General features: G+C 39.9%; 1 protein-coding gene and 1 pseudogene across 1 annotated transcript in view; both read right to left on the minus strand.

Moving 5' to 3' along the window:
• The window catches only part of IPO7 (importin 7), a 78,615-nt gene that overhangs the window by 50,542 nt on the left and 6,937 nt on the right, over positions 1-21,136 (minus strand). Inside the window, exons 2-4 of the mRNA XM_066366042.1 lie at positions 7,831-7,912; positions 3,042-3,195; positions 2,283-2,441 (exon numbers count right to left, since the gene is read on the minus strand). Of these exons, the coding sequence (XP_066222139.1) occupies positions 2,283-2,441; positions 3,042-3,195; positions 7,831-7,912 (395 nt within the window). The remainder of the gene's footprint in view (positions 1-2,282; positions 2,442-3,041; positions 3,196-7,830; positions 7,913-21,136) is intronic.
• Positions 19,716-20,178, minus strand: LOC136389676 (small ribosomal subunit protein bS6m pseudogene; annotated as a pseudogene).

Genomic DNA, 21,136 nt, shown 5'->3' on the forward strand with positions numbered 1-21,136 from the left:
GCTGGTTTGAGCCCAAGGGTCATTGGCTTGAAGCCCAAGGTTGCTGGTTTGAACCCAAGGTCACAGTAGGCTTGAGCAAGGGGTCACTGGCTCAGCTGGAGCCCCCCCAGTCAAGGTACATGTAAGAAAGTCAATGAACAACTAAAGTGCCGCAACTATGAGTTGATGCTTCTCATCTCTCTCCCTTCCTGTCTGCCTGTCCCTGTCTGTCCTTTGCTAAAAAAAATCAACCTTCAATGGTTCATCAGTATCTAAAAGATCACATCCAAATTTCCTATGACATTCAAAACCCTCTTTAACATAGTCCCAATTTACAAGTCTAAAATTACTCCAAACTCTCAACAGAAATTATATATACCACAGTAGTATTCTCACTACCCACTAAAGACAAGAGTTTCATTTCCACCCTGTACATTTCTTTTCTTTTGTTCACACTACTCCACATGGTGTGACATGCCTTCCTTTTCAAATGCTCCTTCTGCCTGACCAGGTGTTGGCAGAGTGGATAGAGCATCGGAGTGGGATACGGAGGACCCAGGTTCAAAACCCCAAGGTTGCCAGCTCGAGCGCAGGCTCATCTGGTTTGAGCAAGGCTCACCAGCTTGAGCTCAAGGTCCCTGGCTTGAGCAAGGGGTCACTCGGCCTGCTGTAGCCCCCCCCCCCCAGTTAAGGCACATATAAGAAAGCAATCAATGAACAACTAAGGTGCCGCAATGAAGAATTAATGCTTCTCATCTTTCTCCCTTCCTGTCTGTCTGTCCCTCTCTCTGTCACACAAAAAAACCCAAAACAAAACCATCAAATGCTCCTTCAAATGACTTTATTTCCTAAGGATCTAGGTTCCTGAAGGCCATCATAATTTCCAATTTCTTCATGAATTTTCTTAGAACTGCTTCAGTCCACGCAGATCCCTTGTGAACAAACACCTTGTGCTCCACAATCAAACACTGTCTCAAAATGAACTGGAATCCCAATATTGTGGCAGCCTCCTGTATCTTCCATTTGAAGAATCTCAATCAAACTCTCTCCTGCTAAGATTATAGGAGAGTCTTGAACCTCCTCAAAGACAATGACAGCTTATTACTGTTATTCTCTCATTTTACTTTTTTAGATTTTATTTATTCATTTTTATTAGAGAGAGAGAGATAGAGAGAACAGGGGGAGGAGCAGGAAGCATCAACTCCCATATGTGCCTTGACCAGGCAAGCCCAGGGTTTCGAACCGGCGACCTCAGCATTCCAAGTCGACGCTTTATCCACTGCGCCACCACAGGTCAGGCCTGTTCTTCTCTCATTTTAGTCACTCACTTACCAACTACAACTGACACTCTGACAGAGGTTGCAGCAACAGATGGAGCATTCTTTAGCAGGAAGATGGGTAGTTGGTGGGAACATAAGAAAACACCAGTACCAATGCTGTAAATGGTATATTTCTTTCCTGCTCAGACCAAAAGCACCAGTTCATCAGGTACTTTGAGTTTGGATCCAGAACGGGTATTGGAAGCTAACTATAAGCCCCAGAATTGGAGAACTCACAATGGCATCTGTGTAGCTGTTAGGACTGGAAATAAAGCCACTATCACAGTGTAAGTGTTCCTCAATCCTGTCTCATAATGTTCTAATGTCAGAACTTTCATGTGCCTACCAATTTCATGATTTTCACCACACATACAGGAGAAAAGCCCTCTGACACTTGACTACTTTTAGTGCTATATACCTCAACTTCAAAGGTTAGATTCCCCCCCGAATCCCTAAACCTAGATCTACAATGACTACTTGTTCTAAAATAATCTTTTACTGTCACTAATATGAACTATAATTTGCTCAAATACGCAGACACTGAAACAGGTGACTATGAATTCCTAAAGCACAATGATTAAAAATGGTCATATAAAATTCCAACATATTCGTCTTAAAGAATTAGAGGTAGGTTCTTGTAAGTTATCAAGACCTCAATTAAGATAAAAATTCACAGAAAGCCAGAATAAAGAGCTCTAATGCTCAGTGTACTTTGATTCCCTTCATATTTAAAAAAAGTTTACCTCAGTTTCTGAATAGAGAAACATATAATTAAGAAAAAAACCAAAGTAATTTATTAATTGAATCAACAGGAGAGACTGTAGAATTAAAATAAGAATGCTATTTCAAAAAGAAAACACTAAATTAAAATCAACATAATTCACTAATTTTAACATATATACCAAATGTTCAAACAAATTTGCTTAAATTTTCCAAACTTTTCCCACTTCTCAAAACTCTACAGGAATTGAAAGAGACACTTACTCATAATTTTTCACAAGCTGATAAAGGCAAAGAAGAATTCCTAGCCAACAAGCACTGTTATCAGACTGAAGATAAAAGCCAATTTTGTCCACAATAGCAGTCCAGCGGCCTGGGTAATCATGTTTGATGATATGATGAATGCATGTAGTAAGCTGTACCCTGAAAGTCAAAAGTAAACAGTAAGGAAGAAGGAATGATACCTACATAAAATTTTGCTGACTCAAAGAAAATGGCTGTTTTGACAAAAATAAGTCACTGAGCAAAAACTATCTGTTCCTACTATTTCAAAGATTAAAGACTAAAATATAAATTATATGACAACATTCTATAGTTTTCTTTCATCTGATCAGTGTGTTTCACAAGTTTTACATGAAGTTTAAGTTTTTGTTTTGGTCCAGGCAAGGTAGCTCAGTTGGTTAGAGCATCATCCTGATATGCAATGGTTGCAGGTTCAATCCTTAGTAGGACTCATACAAGAATCAACCAATGAATGAATAAGTGTAACAAGAAATAGGTGTTTTTCTCATCTTAAAATCAATAAATTTTAAAAAAAGTTTTTGGTTTTACAAATGTAAACTTAATTGCAGTACCAATGTAAAACAAACAAAAAATTCTCTTTTAACAGTACTTTCTAAGTTTTTTGCTGCAAAAATGATAGGTTTGTATGTTCTGAAAAGTACCCTTCCTCTGTACCCTCCCTAAACCCCCACAAATTATGTCTGCAAAAATGGATAAGTTTAAAAAAATATATGCATATACCTGATGAGCTCAGGAGAGTGGATAATGGCCTCTACAATATTTTCTCGAATACAATGTCTATCTTCTTCTGGAATAGTATAAGGGGATATATCCCGTGGCGCTGTCTCTCGATCTGGCCAATACTGCGTTATCATATTTTTCAAATAGATAACACCTAAAATATAGATTAATTTGACAAGAGTATTTACTATGAATGCAGAGAATATTCCTTATAAGGATCCACACCTCCACTTCTTGCTTTCAGACCAACCATGGTTAAAACACTATCTTTGTAAAAAACAAAATATTGCATTCTATTATTTAAAAGTTGATAATCAAACACAAATTTAATACTTTTACCTACAGTAGTCATCTATAAAGTTTATTAAAGAGACTAAGACAACTTTGCAAATAACCCCACTACAAATAAAACTGTTAAGACCTTTTACATCACATTTATTCATAACACTTCTTATCCTACTTTCTGGAGGAAAGCTATTTAGATTAATTTTAACAAATGAGTTTTTTAAATGAAGCCTCTAAAGAAAAAAACCACCTACCAACCAACAGAGCTTCTTCTATAGTAATATCACTGCCACAGAGTGAATATTTGTGGCCCTCAAAATTCAGATTGAAATTTTATCCCCCAATGTGATGCTATTAAGGCCTTTGGTGCATGACTGGGGCTCTGTCCTCTTGAATGAAATTAATGCCCTTATAATAGAGACCCCAAAGAGCTTGCTCAACCTCCCACGATCTGAGGTTCTATGAATCAGAAAGTATACAGTTCATCTGCCAGTGACTTTATCTTGGACTTTTCAGCCTGCAGAACTTTAAGAAATAAATTTCTATTGTTTAATAAGCCATGCAGTCTATGGTATTATGTTACAGCAGCCCAGCTCAACTAACTTAGATACACACAAGTTATTTTTTTATTTATTTTTTCCCCTGTATTTTTCTGAAGCCGGAAACGGGGAGAGACAGTCAGACAGACTCCTGCATGTGCCCGACTGGGATCCACCCGGCACGCCCACCAGGGGGCGATGCTCTGTCCACCAGGGGGCGATGCTCTGCCCCTCTGGGGCGTCGCTCTGTTGCGACCAGAGCCACTCCAGCGCCTGGGGCAGAGGCGGAGAAGCCATACCCAGGGCCCAGGCCATCTTTGCTCCAGTGGAGCCTCGGCTGGGCTGCGGGAGGGGAAGAGAGAGACAGAGAGGAAGGAGAGGGGGAGGGGTGGAGAAGCAGATGGGCGCTTCTCCTGTGTGCCCTGGCCAGGAATCGAACCCGGGACTTCTGCACGCCAGGCCGACACTCTACCACTGAGCCAACCGGCCAGGGCCACACAAGTTATTTTTATCATAGAAAAATTATATTATAAAATATTCTCAGTCCTCAAATCTAAGCATTTCAAACATACACCACATCACACTGCTTCAAATTCATGTTATTTTATGGAAGAATTTGCTTTGCTCTAAAATGACAGATTATTATTTTCTGTCAGCTATCAATCTGCTATATTGTACATAACTAGTTAACTTGAACTAGTTATGAACTAAATTAGATTGCTAACAATGCTTTTCCTTCAGGCCTCTCACCCAAAATGGGGGGTGGGGTGAACAGGGAGAGGAAACCCTCAATCACAAACGTATAGGAAAGATAAATCATTCAAAATTAATTAATTCCTAACTTCTGCAAAAACACTAGCTCTTTTCTGATAGTGAGTGATTAACTCTTACCTGGAGCCCTGCACCTATTTGAATAAGGATAACTGATACAACTCTATGGTTTTTTATATGCTACTTTGCTTTATCTTGGAAATTAAAATACCCTATCTCGTATTTCAAAAAAGATTAAGACTACATATTAAAATAACCTTCAACAAAAGTTTTAAGATAAACTACATTTATAGTAAACAACACTGACTCAGTATATGAGGTTGACATATTTCAGATTAATACTTCTAGAATTTTAGCTCCAAAACAGAACAAACATCAAAATCAAGACCTGACAGTTTATTTCCTTCTATTGTAATGCACAAAGGAATAGGGTATATATATTCATTTGTAGAACGTTGATTTGGTATTTTAAAAGTTGTTTGTTCTAACAAGTGAGAACTGTACTGTATGAATCTTATAATTCATAGTCTACTCCATCCAGGATTATAAACTCTACTACAAAGACAGAAATCTTTCAAAGTCTAGAAGATGAAACCACCATATGCCATACACTACAGAACATCATTCAATTATTATAAGGATATAACTTTTAAAGTAATGAGTATATTAAAATTTCTTTTTATCAATTCCATAGTTTGGTTGCTTCTGGTTTTGTAATACTAAAAACAAAACAAACAAAAAAATTACTTCCCAGTACAATTTAATTTTACAGTACCGATACCCTGAACTACCAGAAGAATGAACAAGTGGACCCTAGAGCAAATTAAGGCCTGATACATTGTTGGAGGTAAAAATGACAAAACTGAGGCTATTCTACTTCACACACATTATGAGAAGGCATGGTTTTTTTGGAAAAGACAGTACTGCTGGGAAAAATAGGAGGCAGCAAAAACAACAACCAAATATAAGATAACTTGTCTACATAAAGGAATCCATAGGCACAATTCTACATGAGCTGAATAGGGCTGATAAGGAGAGGATATTGTGGACATCATTTGTTCATAGGGTGACCAGGAGTCAGAGCCAAGTAACATACATGATACACATAATAAAGTCTCTAAAATGTGTTAAGGTTCCTCTTAAATTCCAAACACTTTCAACATCTTAGTATAAAATTGAGATTTAAAGGCAAAGATTCTTATCTAAAAAAATAACCAAATGGGAAAATGTCAACGTTTTTTATTTTTATTTTTAAGTGAGAAGTGGAGAAGCAGACAGACTCCCACACACGCTCCAATCAGGATCTACTCAGCAAGCCCCCTACTAGGGCTCTGCCCATTGGGGCCCATGCTCTGCTGCTCAGCAAACAAGCTATTTCAGTACCTGAGGCCAGGCCATTGAGCCATCCTCAGAGCCCAGGGCCAACTTGCTCCAACCAAGCCATGGCTGCAGGAAGGGAAGAGAGAGAGAGAGAGAGAGAGAGAGGGAGAGAAGGGAGAAGGGGTGGAGGTGGAGAAGCAGATGGTTGCTTATCCTGTGTGCCCTGACTGGGAATTGAATCCAGGACTTCCACATGCCAGGCCAATGCTCTACTGCTGAGCAAACCTGCCAGGGTTTATTCAGTGACAGGAGGGGAGGCAGAGAGACAGATTCCCACATGCGCCCCGCCTGGGATCCACCCAACTTGGATCTCTCCCTCCCTTTCCCTCTCCCCCTCTCACAACCAGTGGCTCGATTTCAAGTGTTGGCTCTGGGTACTGAGGATAGCCTGGTTGATTCAAGCATTGGCACCAGATGAGGGTTGCTGGGTGGATCCCAGGTTGAGGCACATGTGGGAGTTTATTTCCCCTCCCTCACTTAAAAAAGAAAAGTTTCATGACTGTACGACTTATATACCAAGTTTTCTAAAAAAATCATAAACAACTATATTCATTCATTCATTCATTCATTCAGTACCCTCAGTGTGTCAGGTAGTATTTTAGGTACTAAGAATACAACTGTTCATGAAGCAGACCGGAGATTAAATTCTAATAATTGAGAAATAGTTCACTGCATATGGCACATTATGGTAAATTATTTAGCCATTAATATGGTCTTTTCTGTTTGTTTTTTAGAGAGACAGACAGGAAGGGAGAGGGTTGATGAGAAACATAAACTCATAGTTGCGTCACTTTAGTTGTTCATTGATTGCTTCATATGTGTGCCTTGACTGGGAGGCTTCAGCCGAGCCAGTAACCCCTTGCAGGCTTCAGCCGAGCCAGTAACCCCTTGCTTAAGCCAGCGACCTTTGAGCTCAAGCCAGCGACCATGGGTGAATCCTGGTCAGGGTGCATTCAAGAGCCTATCTCCCCTCCTCTCACATAAAAAAAAAAGAAATTGGTATAAAGGAAAAGAAGAGCAAGAAATAACTTCAGAATATAAACATAGTTTTTCTAGAATGATAAAATTACTGGTACCTTGAATTTCCAATAAAATTTATACACCTGAAAATAAATTAAGAAAACATAAAGATGTGAAGTGCATTATTCTGCAGACCAACATAATATCAGAAGTAGTGTGCCACATTTTCACAGACTTTGATACTGACAGAATTGTTCAATATCTCGCTAAAATCTGAACTAAGAAACAGTTCTTTTTAAATTGTTAAAATAAATAGTAAAAGCAAATAGCTGTTAAGAAACAACTGCATAAACAAAGGCTCTTTTAATGAATCCCAAATTCTTTTTCTAGCTTCTCTTTTAATTCAATGAATTATGGCCCTGGCTGGTTGGCTCAGCAGACAGAGCATTAGCCCCGTGTATGGATGTCCTAGGTTGATCCCCAGTCAGGACACACATTAGAAGTGAACTCTTCCCCTTCCTTTCCTCTCTCTCTACCCATCTTGCAGCCGTGGCTTGACAGGTTTGAGCATTGGCCCCGGGTGGGCCCCAGTCAGGCCCCAGTTGAGTGCATGCAGGAGTTTTGTCAGTCTGTCTATTTCCCCTCCTCCCACTTAAAAATAAAAAAAGTCAATGAAATATTGCATTCCTTTAAACTCAGCCACCAAATATCAAGGTGCCTGCTGTTTGTAGTAAACACGAGGGCAAACTGATTTTCAGGTAAGAAAATCACTGAGGGCCACTCCAAGATATTTCTGCTATTTAAACAATATACTTACATACACACAAGAAAATAATTCAGGAACGGAAACTTGCCTGCTTGTCTCACAGGTAAATCCAGTTGTTCAGACATAGTAATCTGAAGCAGTGTCGAAACAAAATTCAGAGACTTGTGTGCCTATAAACAAAAACACACATTTTAAATTTCAGCAAACAAATATTCTCTATACTCTATTCTACTGCTGGGCTGACACCAAGGGCTCTCTGTTAGTCCCTGCCCTATTTTCTGTCACTCACCTAGGATAACTAAAAAAAATTTAATATCCCAACTCCTAAACCATTTTGGATGTTTCCATTTGCCTGCATTCCGCTGCACTTTCCACTTATCTCAATTAACATTTTTTTTTTTTTTTTTTAGCAAGAGGGATAGAGAGAGGGACAAACAGGAAGGAGAAAGAAGAGAGGCATCCCAGTCCAATGCTCTACTCACTGTGCTATCACCTGGTCAGGTCATAATTAACATTCTTAAACCTACACTGGTGACAGCAGCTCAAAAACAATATCCTCTGTAATACCTATTTTCCCAATTCAGTAATAATTTCTCCATAGAAATGGTCTATTCAGTGGTTAGAAACAAACTAAATCAGTAAAAAATAACCTGGAGATTAGTTTCAAAGGTGCTAATGTTTTACTTCTTAATATGGCTGTTATAAAAGTGTGTTCAGTTTGTAAAAATTAGTCTACTATATCCTAATGATCACTTTTCTGTATGCAGGTTATATTTCAATAGAAAATTAAAAATCAATAACTTTATACATTCAATAAGAGTAGGACACAAACCATGAAATATTTTAATAAATATGTTTATATGCATATACAATGCAACATATAGCATACAGAAAATCAAATATACCAAAATTGCTAATATAGTTATCTCTGGGGTGGTGGGATTATAAAAAAGCTATTTTTTATATATTTTCTGTTTTCCAGATGTCATACTATGAACCTGGGTCATTTTCATTAACATCGCCAAGTTATATAATGATTCTTAAATCTGTCATATTTTCCTCTGACTTCCTAAAAAGAGCTGAACCTTCAAGTTAAATCCCTTCTTGTTTATGTTTTCTTAGTTTGACTCCCTCTCCTCTGATTTAACCATCTATAATGTCATCTCCTCCTTCCAGTCCATGTTTTAATATTTTCCTGCACACTTTTACATGAACATCAGTGATTTTTGTTTCCTCTTTATAGCCTGTCCCCCAAACATTCTTCAAATCAAAAATTTTCTTTTGGATAGGAAAAATTTCTTCCATATTAGAACCTAGAATGATACTTTATTCAGTTACTCCAAAAAATTATATATGTAAGTGTTCTTGCTGCAAAACACCATACCAGGAGCTGTGAATACAGGATTAAATAGAACAATTGAGGATGACCTGTGGAAACTTAAAATTTTAATGAAGGACCACACTCCCTCTTAGGAGCACACCCATGCCTACCCATTCTTTCCCTATCCCTGTCTCCCCCCAACATACAGGGTGCGGCAAAAATAGGTTTACGGTTATGAGTACACGAAACAGAGTTTATTCTTATATTATTTTCCATATGAACTATAAACCTAACTTTTGCTCTACCCTGTATAGGTGATGCCACCTTCTACATTTTTAACTCTTGTGCAAGTTGATTCAGCAAATCTAAGTCTTAATTACAAAATTAATGTAACAAAATCTACTTCACAGGATGGTTGTAAGGAATAAATAAAACTGTCAATTTTCCAATATGGTTGTATCATTTTATACATCTGCTAGCACTGTTTGAGTTCTATTTTTTCCACATCCTCACCAGCACATTGGTGCATTGCTTATATTAGTTTGAAATAAGACCATCCTATCCCCTTGTACTGATCTTTTTGTAATGTGCTTGTATATATTTGCTAATATATGTATGTATGTATGTATGTATGTATGTATTTTGTGACAGAGGCAGAGAGTCAGAGAGAGGGACAGACAGACAGGAAGGGAGAGAGATGTTAGCAAATATCAAGACATAACATGTTGTTTCTATATCCAAACACAGTAGAATCTCATCTTTCTCAGAGAGTATGTTAAAGCCAGTAAGACATAACCAAAATATTACCAACTTAATCTTTAGTTCCTTAAATCACCCATAGAATACAGCATACAACTCTTTTGAGGTCCCAATACTGTGATTTTTTCTTCTGAATTGAAAAAGACTGCTTTCTATGTATGATTGCAACCTCAAATGAAGTTACTGGTTTATGTTTAGGAGTCATATTAAAACAACAAAAACCGCCCTGGCCAGTTGGCTCAGCGGTAGAGCGTCGGCCTAGCGTGCGGAGGACCCGGGTTCGATTCCCGGCCAGGGCACACAGGAGAAGCGCCCATTTGCTTCTCCACCCCTCCGCAGCGCTTTCCTCTCTGTCTCTCTCTTCCCCTCCCGCAGCCAAGGCTCCATTGGAGCAAAGATGGCCCGGGCGCTGGGGATGGCTCTGTGGCCTCTGCCCCAGGCGCTAGAGTGGCTCTGGTCGCAACATGGCGACGCCCAGGATGGGCAGAGCATCGCCCCCTGGTGGGCAGAGCGTCGCCCCATGGTGGGCGTGCTGGGTGGATCCTGGTCGGGCGCACGCGGGAGTCTGTCTGACTGTCTCTCCCTGTTTCCAGCTTCAGAAAAATGAAAAAAAAAAAAAACAACAACAAAAACCACCACAACCACCACTATTTTTGTTGGCTGGAAAGCTACACATGGGTTAAAAGTGGGTTTATGCCACTCACTGTATCTTTCTACAGGACAATAGGTACTCCACTAATATTACATTAACAAAGGGCCTTTACCAATTTCTAACTTCTTAGGGTTAAAATATAAAATAATAAAACTGGAAGAGTAATGGAAGAAAACCAAGGAATCTTTTTTAATTATCTTAGTGGGGAAAACCTAATCATGACACCAAAGCTTTTGAAAACTATAAAAGCTTTACTATCAAGTGGATAAAAAAAGTAAAACTTTTATATGCTTCTCCCATTAGGATAAACAATGTAAAAAGAAGGAAAACATCTGCAACATCTAAGGAACAGTTGATCATTAAAAAATATTAGCAGCCCGACCAGGTGGTGGCGCAGTGGATTGGAGCGTTGGACTGGGACGTGGAGGAACCGGGTTTGAGACCCTGAGGTCGCCAGCTTGAGTGCGGGCTCATCTCGTTTGAGCAAGGCTCACCAGCTTGGGCCTAAGGTCACTGGCTTTAGGCAAGGGATCACTTGATCTGCTGTAGCCCCACGGTCAAGGCACATATGAGAAAGCAATCAATGAACAGGTAAGGTGCTGCGACGAATTGATGCTTTCCATCTCTCTCCCTTCCTGTCTGTCTGTCCCTCTCTCTGACTCTCTGCCTCTGTCACAAAATAAATAAATACATACATATATATTAGCAAATATACACAAGCACATCACAAAAAGATTAGTACATGGGGATAGGATGGTCCTATTTCAAACTAATATAAGCAATGCACCAATGTGCTGGTGAGGATGTGGAAAAAATAGAACTCAAACAGTGCTAGCAGATGTATAAAATGATACAACCATATTGGAAAATTAACAGTTTCTAACATGCACCTACTTTAAAACCTAGCAACTTCACCCTTATATATCGAAGAGAAATAAACATCTAGACCCACAATACCATTTACAAGTACATTTATAAACAAGCTGTGGTACAATTCATACAATAAAATAATAATCAGTAACTTCAAAAAATAAAACCAACCTACAGAATCAAACAATAAATAGAGCTCTCAAAAACATGTTGAGAAAGAAGTCAGACTACCTGGGTACATGCCATGTGATTCTATTCTATATACATGAAGTTCAAGGACAGGCAAATGTAATCTATAGTTAAGAGAAGTCAGAATAATGTTAACCTGAAGAAGAAAAGTTATTGATTGAGAAGACAGACTCTCAAGGGAAATTTAGTTGTAGGCTAATGGAAATGTTATTTATATCTTGATCTAGATGGTTTACCCAGGTAAAAATTGACTGAGCTGTACATGTTTTTGAGCTTTGTATTACATGCAAATTACCCCTCCAAAAAAAAAAAAAAAAAAAAAAATCAAATAGACTACTTTTGCCTCAATGATCACTGCAAAAATATTTATAATAGCCCGAGAGTGGAAACAACATTCATTAATCAACTGATGAATGGATAAGCTAAATGTGGCATAACCATATATACAATGGAATATCATTTGCTAATAAAAAGAATGAAGTCCATGCTATAACATGTATAAACTTTAAAACCATTATGCTATATGAAATAAAAGTCACAAGACACCTTGTATGATTCCATTTATACGAAATGTCTAGAATAGGCAAATCTACATAGACACAAAGTAGCCTAAGACAGGGTGTGGGGGGAAAATAGGGAATGACAGACAGTTAATGGGTATGGTATTTCTTTTTGGCATGATGAAAATATTCTCAAGTTTGTGGTGATAACATAATTCTGAATATACTAAAACCCACCAAATTGGATACTTTATGTGGCTGATTTCAATAAAATTATTTTAAAAACTGAACTATGAAAATAATATAATTACTTATTTAATTATTTTAAAATTTTTATGGCCCTGGCCAGTTGGCTCAGTGGTAGTGTCTGCCTAGCATGTGGATGTCCTGGGTTTGACTCCTGGTCAGGGCTCACAGGAGAAACGACCATCTGCTTCTCCACCCTTCTCCCTCTCTCCTTTTCCTGCAGCCATGGCTCAACTGGTTCGAGTAAGTTGGTCCTGGGCTCTGAGGATGGCTCCCTGGAGCCTCTGTCTCAGGTGCTAAAAATAACTCTGTTGTGAGAATGGCTCAAGATGGGCAGAGCATCAGCCCCTGGAGGAGGTTGCCAGGTGGATCCCAATCAGGGCATATGTGGAAGTCTGTCTCCCTATCTCCCCTCCTCTCACTTGGAAAAAAGGAAAGAAAGAAAATAATTTAATTACTCTATTATTTTGTCACTATGCCTTCAAAAACACACAAGGATAAATCTAAAAAGTGAAACAGATAAAAAAAAGTGTTACTTTCAGATAGACTAAAGTTAAAAAAGGAAGGAAATTTCCCATAGCAGAAATAGCAGAGTCTGACCAGGCGGTGGCGCAGTGGATAGAGCGTTGGACTGGGATGCGGAAGGACCCAGGTTCGAGACCCCTAGGTCTCCAGCTTAAGCACGGGCTCATCTGGTTTGAGCAAGGCTCACCAGCTTGAGCCCAAGGTCGCTGGCTCGAGCAAGGGGTCACTTGGTCTGCTGTATCCCTGGTGGCCAAGGCATATATGAGAAATCAATCAATGAACAACTAAGGAACCGCAACGAAAAATTGATGTTTCTCATCTCTCTCCCTTCCTGTCTGCCTGTCCCTATCTGTATCTGTCCCTCTCTCTGTCTCTGCCAAAAAAAAAAAAAAAAAAAAAAGAAAGAAATAGCAGAAGCAAACAAACTCAATGGTCAACCTGGGACATCAATACTGCTCACAAAAATTAGGGGATATTTCAAAATGATTATGAAGTTATAAATTATCACCTAATTTTTGTGAGGAGTGTATTTACCTGACCCACACAAATTTCATCCTGCTGAAATACCTAATGCAGAAAGCCCTGTATTCTTCCAAAGAAAGGCAACAAATGGATTTAAAAGCAATACTAAATATCAGACACCAGATTCCCAAGAAAACTGAGATAGAAAGATTAGCAATTTCCTGGGGTTGGGATAGGAGATTCATTGTAAACTGAAAGGAGTAATTATAGGGGTAACAAAAATACTCCAGTAAAAAAAAAGAAAAAAAAAAAATACTCCAAAACTGGATTGTGCTGGTGGCTGTACCACTCAATAAATCGACTAAAATCACTGATTTTCACTTAAAACAGGTGAATGTTAGAAATGTAAATTATACCTCAATAAACTTTAAAAATAAAGACCATTATAAAACAGATCAAAAGAAGATATATATTAAAGGTTCAAATTGGTAAAAACCATTCTTTTAATCACTGGATAATCAACAACTTTCCAGCAGTCTTGGGTATAGCAAATGATCACATATTTAAAAGAATTTCTATCACATACTACTATATTTATTATCATATAATAAAAGATCTTTATATATATTTTTGAGGGGGGGGGGAGAGATGAGAAACATCAAATTGTAGTTACAGCACTTTAGTTGTTCATTGATTGCTTGTCATATGTTTTGAGTGGGAGGCGTGGGGCCGCTCCAGTTAAGCCAGAGACCCCTTGCTCAAGCCAGCAACCCTGGGCTTCAAGCTAGTGACCTCAAGGTTTTGAACCTGGGACCTCAGTGTTCCAGGTCAATGCTCTATCTACTGTACCATCACTGGTCAGGCTAAAAGATCTTTATATGTTTATGGTAATTTAAAATTAAATTATCTCTAGCATCAATCTTTATCACAAACACCCTTTAAAATGTAAGTAATTATGGTAACATTATCAACAGTTTGGCAAACATTGATCTAGTCCTCAGAAGACGCTACAATAAATACTTTATGAGTCAAAGTATAAATGTAACTTCTGAATACTAGCACTAATTACAGGCCCCAGGATGGACTATAGCAACAAATTGATCAGGTAATTTAAACATCATTAAATAGAGCTAAAACTACTACTACTCAAGTTTAAAAGCTGCTAACACAAATACAACAACAATAATACCTTTCTACAAGCCCTGGCCGAGTAGCCAGGTTGGTTACAGCATCATCCCAAAACCCCAGGGCTACAGTTCGACTGGTCAGGGCACATACAAGAATGAACGAGTGGCCTAACTGGTAGTGGCACAGTGGATGGAGGGTTGACCTGGGATGCTCAGGTCCCAGGTTCAGGATGTCGAGGTCACAGGCTTGGGTGCAGGCTTGTCAGGCTTGAGCATGGGAGCTGGAGCTCTCCCAGGTTGGGGCATGTATGGGGGACAGTCAGTGAGCAACTGGGGTGCTGTAGCTATGGGTTGGTGCTTCTCATCTCTCTTTCTTCCCCTCCAGTGAATGCATAAATAAGTGGAATAAAAAAATTGATTTCAATTTCTCTCCACCCCATTCCTCTCTCTAAAATAAATAAATAAATAAATAAATAAATAAATAAATTAAAGTGGTCGATATTTTGTAATATATGTTTTATAATAAAAAATACACATTAAAAAAATCAAACCTGCCCTGGCCGGTTGGCTCAGTGGTAGAGCATCGGCCTGGCGTGCAGAAGTCCTGGGTTCGATTCCCGGCCAGGGCACACAGGAGAAGCGCCCATCTGCTTCTCCACTCCTCCCCCTCTCCTTCCTCTCTATCTCTCTCTTCCCCTCCTGCAGCCGAGGCTCCATTGGAGCAAAGATGGCCCGGGCGCTGGGAATGGCTCCTTGGCCTCTGCCCCAGGCGCCAGAGTGGCTCTGGTCGTGGCAGAGCGACGCTCCGGAGGGGCAGAGCATCGCCCCCTGGTGGGCAGAGCGTCGCCCCCTGATGGGCGTGCCAGGTGGATCCCAGTCGGGCGCATGCGGGAGTCTGTCTGACTGTCTCTCCCCGTTTCTAGCTTCAGAAAAATACAAAAAAAAAAAAAAAAAATCAAACCTTTCTAGACAATTTTTACCTTGTCATTATTTGTCATCAACCCAGATAGCTCAACATGAACCCCCAATACACCAATCAAAATTATCAAGGGCCTAACTCCATCTCCATCTCCTTTAACTCCACTCCACTTACTAGTATTTACAATGTGCCAGACACTATAGAGATAAATGATTACTATAAGGCTAGTTGGGAAATAAATTCTAATTGGACAACCAGGTAAAATTTTGAGTTAGACCCTAAAGGATTTAAACCACAGAAACAGGGAGGTTTAAAAACTTTTTTGTAATTTTTATTTGTTTTAGGGAGGATTTTTAAAAAGAAAAGAAGTATAGGTTGTGTTAAGAGATTATTAGGAGAATGACAGAGAATAGTAGAAGACAAATATGAAAAGGAAAATATGACCACATGAAGATCTAATAAGTGTGAACTTTTGGGGGGAAAGTTTTTAAATAATTAGATCTCTGTTGTAGAAGATAAGGTCTTTGAATGAGTACAAAGGATGTAATTCTAGGTAGATGACTATAAAACATTACAGGTAGAAAACTATTATTACTACAATCACTAGTAATAGGCCTGAAAAACTACTCCACAGAAAGCATCCCCTACTCCTTAAAATAAAGTCTAACTTTACAATAAAAACAAACAAACAGCCCTGGCCGGTTGGCTCAGTGGTAGAGCGCCGGCCTGGCGTGCAGAAGTCCCGGGTTCGATCCCCGGCCAGGGCACACAGGAGAAGCGCCCATCTGCTTCTCCACCCCTCCCCCTCTCCTTCCTCTCCGTCTCTCTCTTCCCCTCCCGCAGCGAGGCTCCAATGGAGCAAAGATGGCCCAGGCGCTGGGGATGGCTCCTTGGCCTCTGCCCAGGCGCTAGAGTGGCTCTGGTCGCGACAGAGCGACGCCCCGGAGGGGCAGAGCATCGCCCCCTGGTGGGCGTGTCGGGTGGATCCCGGTGGGGCGCATGTGGAAGTCTGTCTGTCTATCCCCGTTTCCAGCTTCAGAAAAATACAAAAAACAAACAAACAAAAAAACTGTATGAAAAAAAATCTATCAAGTACTTCCCTGACCCTATAATCCTTGTAAACTACAATCTTTTTCCTACTCCCTTGTTAGCATTCCACTCAGTAACCTTGCAATCACAAATTGCTTTCTCCATGTACCAGTATTTTAAAAGCTTTCTTTCCTAAAGTCTTTTTACTTTAAATCCTTTTTACTTATTACAAAAATAATTCATATTTATTGGTAAAAAAATTTGTGAAATTCATTTATGAAAAAGTAAACTAGCCTGACCAGGTGGTGGCGCAGAGGATAGAGCGTCGGACTGGGATGCGGAAGACCCAGGTTCGAGACTCCGAGGTCGCCAGCTTGAGCGTGGGCTCATCTGGTTTGAGCAAAAATTCACCAGCTTGGACCCAAGGTCGCTGGCTCAAGCAAGGGATTGCTCGGTCTGCTGAAGGTCCATGGTCAAGGCACATATGAGCAAGCAATCAATGAACAACTAAGGTGTCGCAACGAAAAACTAATGATTGATGCTTCTCAACTCTCCGTTCCTGTCTGTCTGTCCCTGTCTATCCCTCACTCTGACTCTCTGTTTCTGTATATATATATATATATATAGTAAACTAAATTGCCCACAATCAAGTTTCTTTCTTTTCTTTTCTTTTCTTTTCTTTTCTTTTTTTAAGAGACAGAGAGAGAGAGTGAGAGAGGGGGACAGACAGGAAGGGAGAGAGATGAGAAGCATCAATCATCAGTTTTTCGTTGTGGCACCTTAGTTGTTCATTGATTGCTTTCTCATATGTGCCCTGACCGTGGGCCTTCAGCAGACCCAGTAACCCCCTGCTCAAGCCAGCGACCCTGGGTCCAAGCTGGCGGCCTCGGGATCTCGAACCTGGGTCCTCTGCATCCCAGTCCGATGCTCCATCCACTGCACCACCGCCTGGCCAGGCACAATCAACTTTCTAACTGAAATTCCTTGGCCCTGGCCACAGAGGTAGAGCATCGGCCTGGCGTGTGGAGGCAATTCCTGGTCAGGGCACACAGGAGAGGCGCCCATCTGCTTCTCCAACTTTCCCTCTCTCCTTTCTCTCTGTCTCTCTCTTCCCCTACCGCAGCAAAGGCTCCACTGGAGCAAAGCTGGCCCGAGCGCTGAGATGGCTCTGTGGCCTCCACCTCAGGCGCTAGGATGGCTTGGCAGCAAGGGAGCAAAGCCCCAGATGAGCAGAACATCGCCCCCTGGTTGGCATGCCCAGTGGATCCTGGTCAGGCACATACTTACTTCGGAAACACACACACACACACACACACTCTCTCTCTCTCTCCTTTTATTGGCTTCTACTTTTATGCATAATTCTCCAGTCTCTTCTTTCCTGTTTCTCAAAATCCCCAAAATGGGCATGGCCCAAAGGATAGCTCCCCTTCAGTCCACCCCACACCTCTGGATCATACTCCCTTCTTCTCAATTGACCTACAGAAACAAACAAAAAACAAAAAACAAAACCCCCAAACTTTTCCACTGATGCTTTCTTTACTAACCTTCAACTCCACATTTCTAACTGCCTACTAGACATTTTCTACTGGATGGTTACCAGCACATCTAACCAGACTTTAAAACTTAAGTCATGTTTTCTCCAGTATCAGTTTCCCCTCAAGAGCTACATTTTCCATTGTAATCATCTAATGTTGTTATCTTTTAAAACTTACACTTGAAAAGGTTACTTTTTTGTTTCTCTCTACCTGAATACAATCAAACAGGCCTTCAATTAGCTACTACAGCACCATTTACAAGAAAGAGTCTTAAGCGCACTATGACATCAGTTTACATAAAATGAATACAACCAGATAATTTCAAGGTTCCAAGGATCTCTAACCTTTCTGTTTTACTAAAGAATTTGACAAAAGCAAATACTTTACCTACATGAAATATGAGGCATAGTAAGGTTAAGTCATCATAGTGGTTGAATCAGGACTGAGGCTCTTCCCTGAGTCCTCTTCTGCCTTTCATTAAATAGTGGTAATACTTAAATGCTTTCCAACTAAGGAGCTTTAAAAAACTTTAAAATTATCTATCACCTAGTGACAAAAAGAAAATCCCACTTTATTTATTTTGGAGACAGACAGATAGGGACAGAAGATAGGGAAAGGAGAGAGGTGAGAAACATCAACTTGTTGCAGCACTTTAGTTATTCATTGATTGCTTTCTTATTATATGCCTTGACGGGTTGGGGGGGCTCCAGTTAAGCCAGTGACCCCTTGCTAAAGCCAAGGACCATGGGGTCCTATCTATGATCCCACCCTCACCTTGGGGTTTCGAACCTGGGTCCTCAGTGTCCCAGGTTGACGCTCTATCCACTATGCCACCACCCGGTCAGGCAAGAAAAACCCACTTTAAATCAAATATCATTAATGTGCCACTGACAAGAGCAAACAATAAGTAAAATGATATATACATCTAATATATCTAAAAAAATGGTTTTTGGACAAATATTAATATAGTGCTATCTTTCTCTCTGATCTTTTTTTTTTAAAACTTTTATTTATTGATTTCAGTGAGAGGGGTAGGGAGAGAGAGAGACAGGAACATGGAGCTGCTCCTGCATGTGTCCCGATTGGGAACTGAACTGGCAACCTCTGAGCCTTGGGATGATACTGTAACCAATGGAGCTATTTGGCTAGGGCTCTTTCAGATCTTTAACATACTATGTCACTGAATAACTTCTTGTCTAACAACCAAAGTATCCAGGGACTTTCCCTCTTTCAAATTCAAAACAGTATCTACTGAGAAATATTTTTTGTTTATCGTTAAATTCATTTTTAGAGAGAAACGTAAATTTGTTGTTCAACTTATGTATGTATTCACTGGTTGATTCTTGTATGTGCCCTGACCCGGAATAGAACCCTCAACCTTGCCATACGGAGATGATGCTCCCACCAACCAAGATACCTGGCCAGGGCCTAGCAATATTCTTATTTTTTTCTTTTAGATTTTATTTATTGATTTTTAGAGAGGGGAGAGAAGCATCAACTCATACTAGTAGCAATATTTCTTTTTAAGGTTTATAGTCTTAATATTTTACTTCCCATGGTTATACAGTCTGAATGACTAGCTCACAACAGAAGACAATTTCATAAGTTTTATTGTTCAAAAACGGTGTTACTGTTGCAGCGCCAAAGACCTCATTGACAAAAAAAATTATACATAACAAAATCAAGAATGATGTGTTTGTATCACACATATTACAAAGTGGCTTCGAGCAAGCCATTGCCCTACCTGTCACAGCAAAGGAGATCAAGAGCTAGAAATACCAAGGAAACTCAAATGACACCTGTAACACAGTTTTATATAAAGGTCAACCTTGTAAACTGTTACTCCATAATGCTCAAAACTGAGAGAATTAAATATAAGGTTAAACTTGGGCGAATCTTCTGTTTCCTCTTCTCTGTGGAATATAGTTTTTCTTCAAGTGGAACCAGGACAAGCCCTTCACACTCCTTTACTTCCTGGGTCAGAAGGTGTTTTACAATACTAGGTCTAATCACATCAATGTCTTGGGACAAGTGATTCATTATGCTTTCAACAGCTGTTGTTGATGCATAAAAATCCACCAAGAAATACCCTTTTCCATTGCGCCGCTGACTGCTGGGCAGACATCTTATAAGGAAGAGCTTGTTTATCCAGGTATTTCAAGTTCCTCACTATCACCCCTCTGTTCATCAGGGTTTATGTCATCCGTTTCAAAGCAACAGCAGTCTCTGGCTGCTTCATGGCTTTTAAGATCAAAGACAGCTCATAGTGGGGCATGCCCAAATGTACAGTGCGTGGTTCTGGACGAACTGGCTCCTGGGACCTGAGAGGTGCCACCTGTGGGGACTTGCCTAGTGCCTTGCTGGGCTGGAAGGCATGTCCAGCAGGAAAAGCCATAGCAGTATTCTTTTTTTTTTTTTTTTTTTTTTAATTAAGTGAGAGGAGGGGAGGCAGAAAGACAGACTCCCGCATACACACGGATAGGGATCCACCTGCAAGCCTACTAGGGGGGTAATGTTCTACCCATCTGGGGCTGTTGCTCCGTTGCAACTGGAGCCATCCTCAGTGCCAGGGTCCAGCTCGCTTTGATAGAGCCATGGCTGCAAGAGGGTAAGAAAGAGAAAGAAAGAGAGGGGAGAGAGAGAGAGAAGTAAGAGGGGGAGGGGTGGAAAAACAGATGAGCGCTCCTCCTGTGTGCCCTGACCCGGAATTGAACCTAGGACATTCACATGAGAGTCGACACTCTACCATTGTGTCAACCGGCCAGGGCAGTAGCAATATTCTTTATTACCTGCTCAGACTACATGCTGTCTTCAAAAAACATACACTATATTTTCATAAATATTTTACGGAATCTCTAGACATGCCAAATTGTCCTATAAACATGCTGTCATTCTTTTCTTTTCCAGACCTAAGATTTCCATTAATTAAATACCACTTAAGTCCTTTAATAGAATCAAATCAACCATTTATAAAAATATATATATAACTTACAATAGTAATTGTAGCCATCTGTGAAGATCCTGGAAGTGACTCAGGTAATTTATGAATTTAATAATAAACATAAAATACCAAGAAACTAATCAAAGCAAAGTCCACTTACTTTTTCACATGTGAGAAAGCAAAATTTCTACCTACATAATAATTTTTTAGCACATTAAATTTAGGAACTGAGGACTTAATTAAAAGGCTCTTAGGTAACGCCTTTTGATTCCACTTAGGGTATTTTTCTTAACTGCAAGTATATATAAGAGAGGGAATA

Source organism: Saccopteryx leptura, chromosome 1, assembly GCF_036850995.1.
Source record: "Saccopteryx leptura isolate mSacLep1 chromosome 1, mSacLep1_pri_phased_curated, whole genome shotgun sequence".
NCBI lineage: Eukaryota > Metazoa > Chordata > Mammalia > Chiroptera > Emballonuridae > Saccopteryx > Saccopteryx leptura.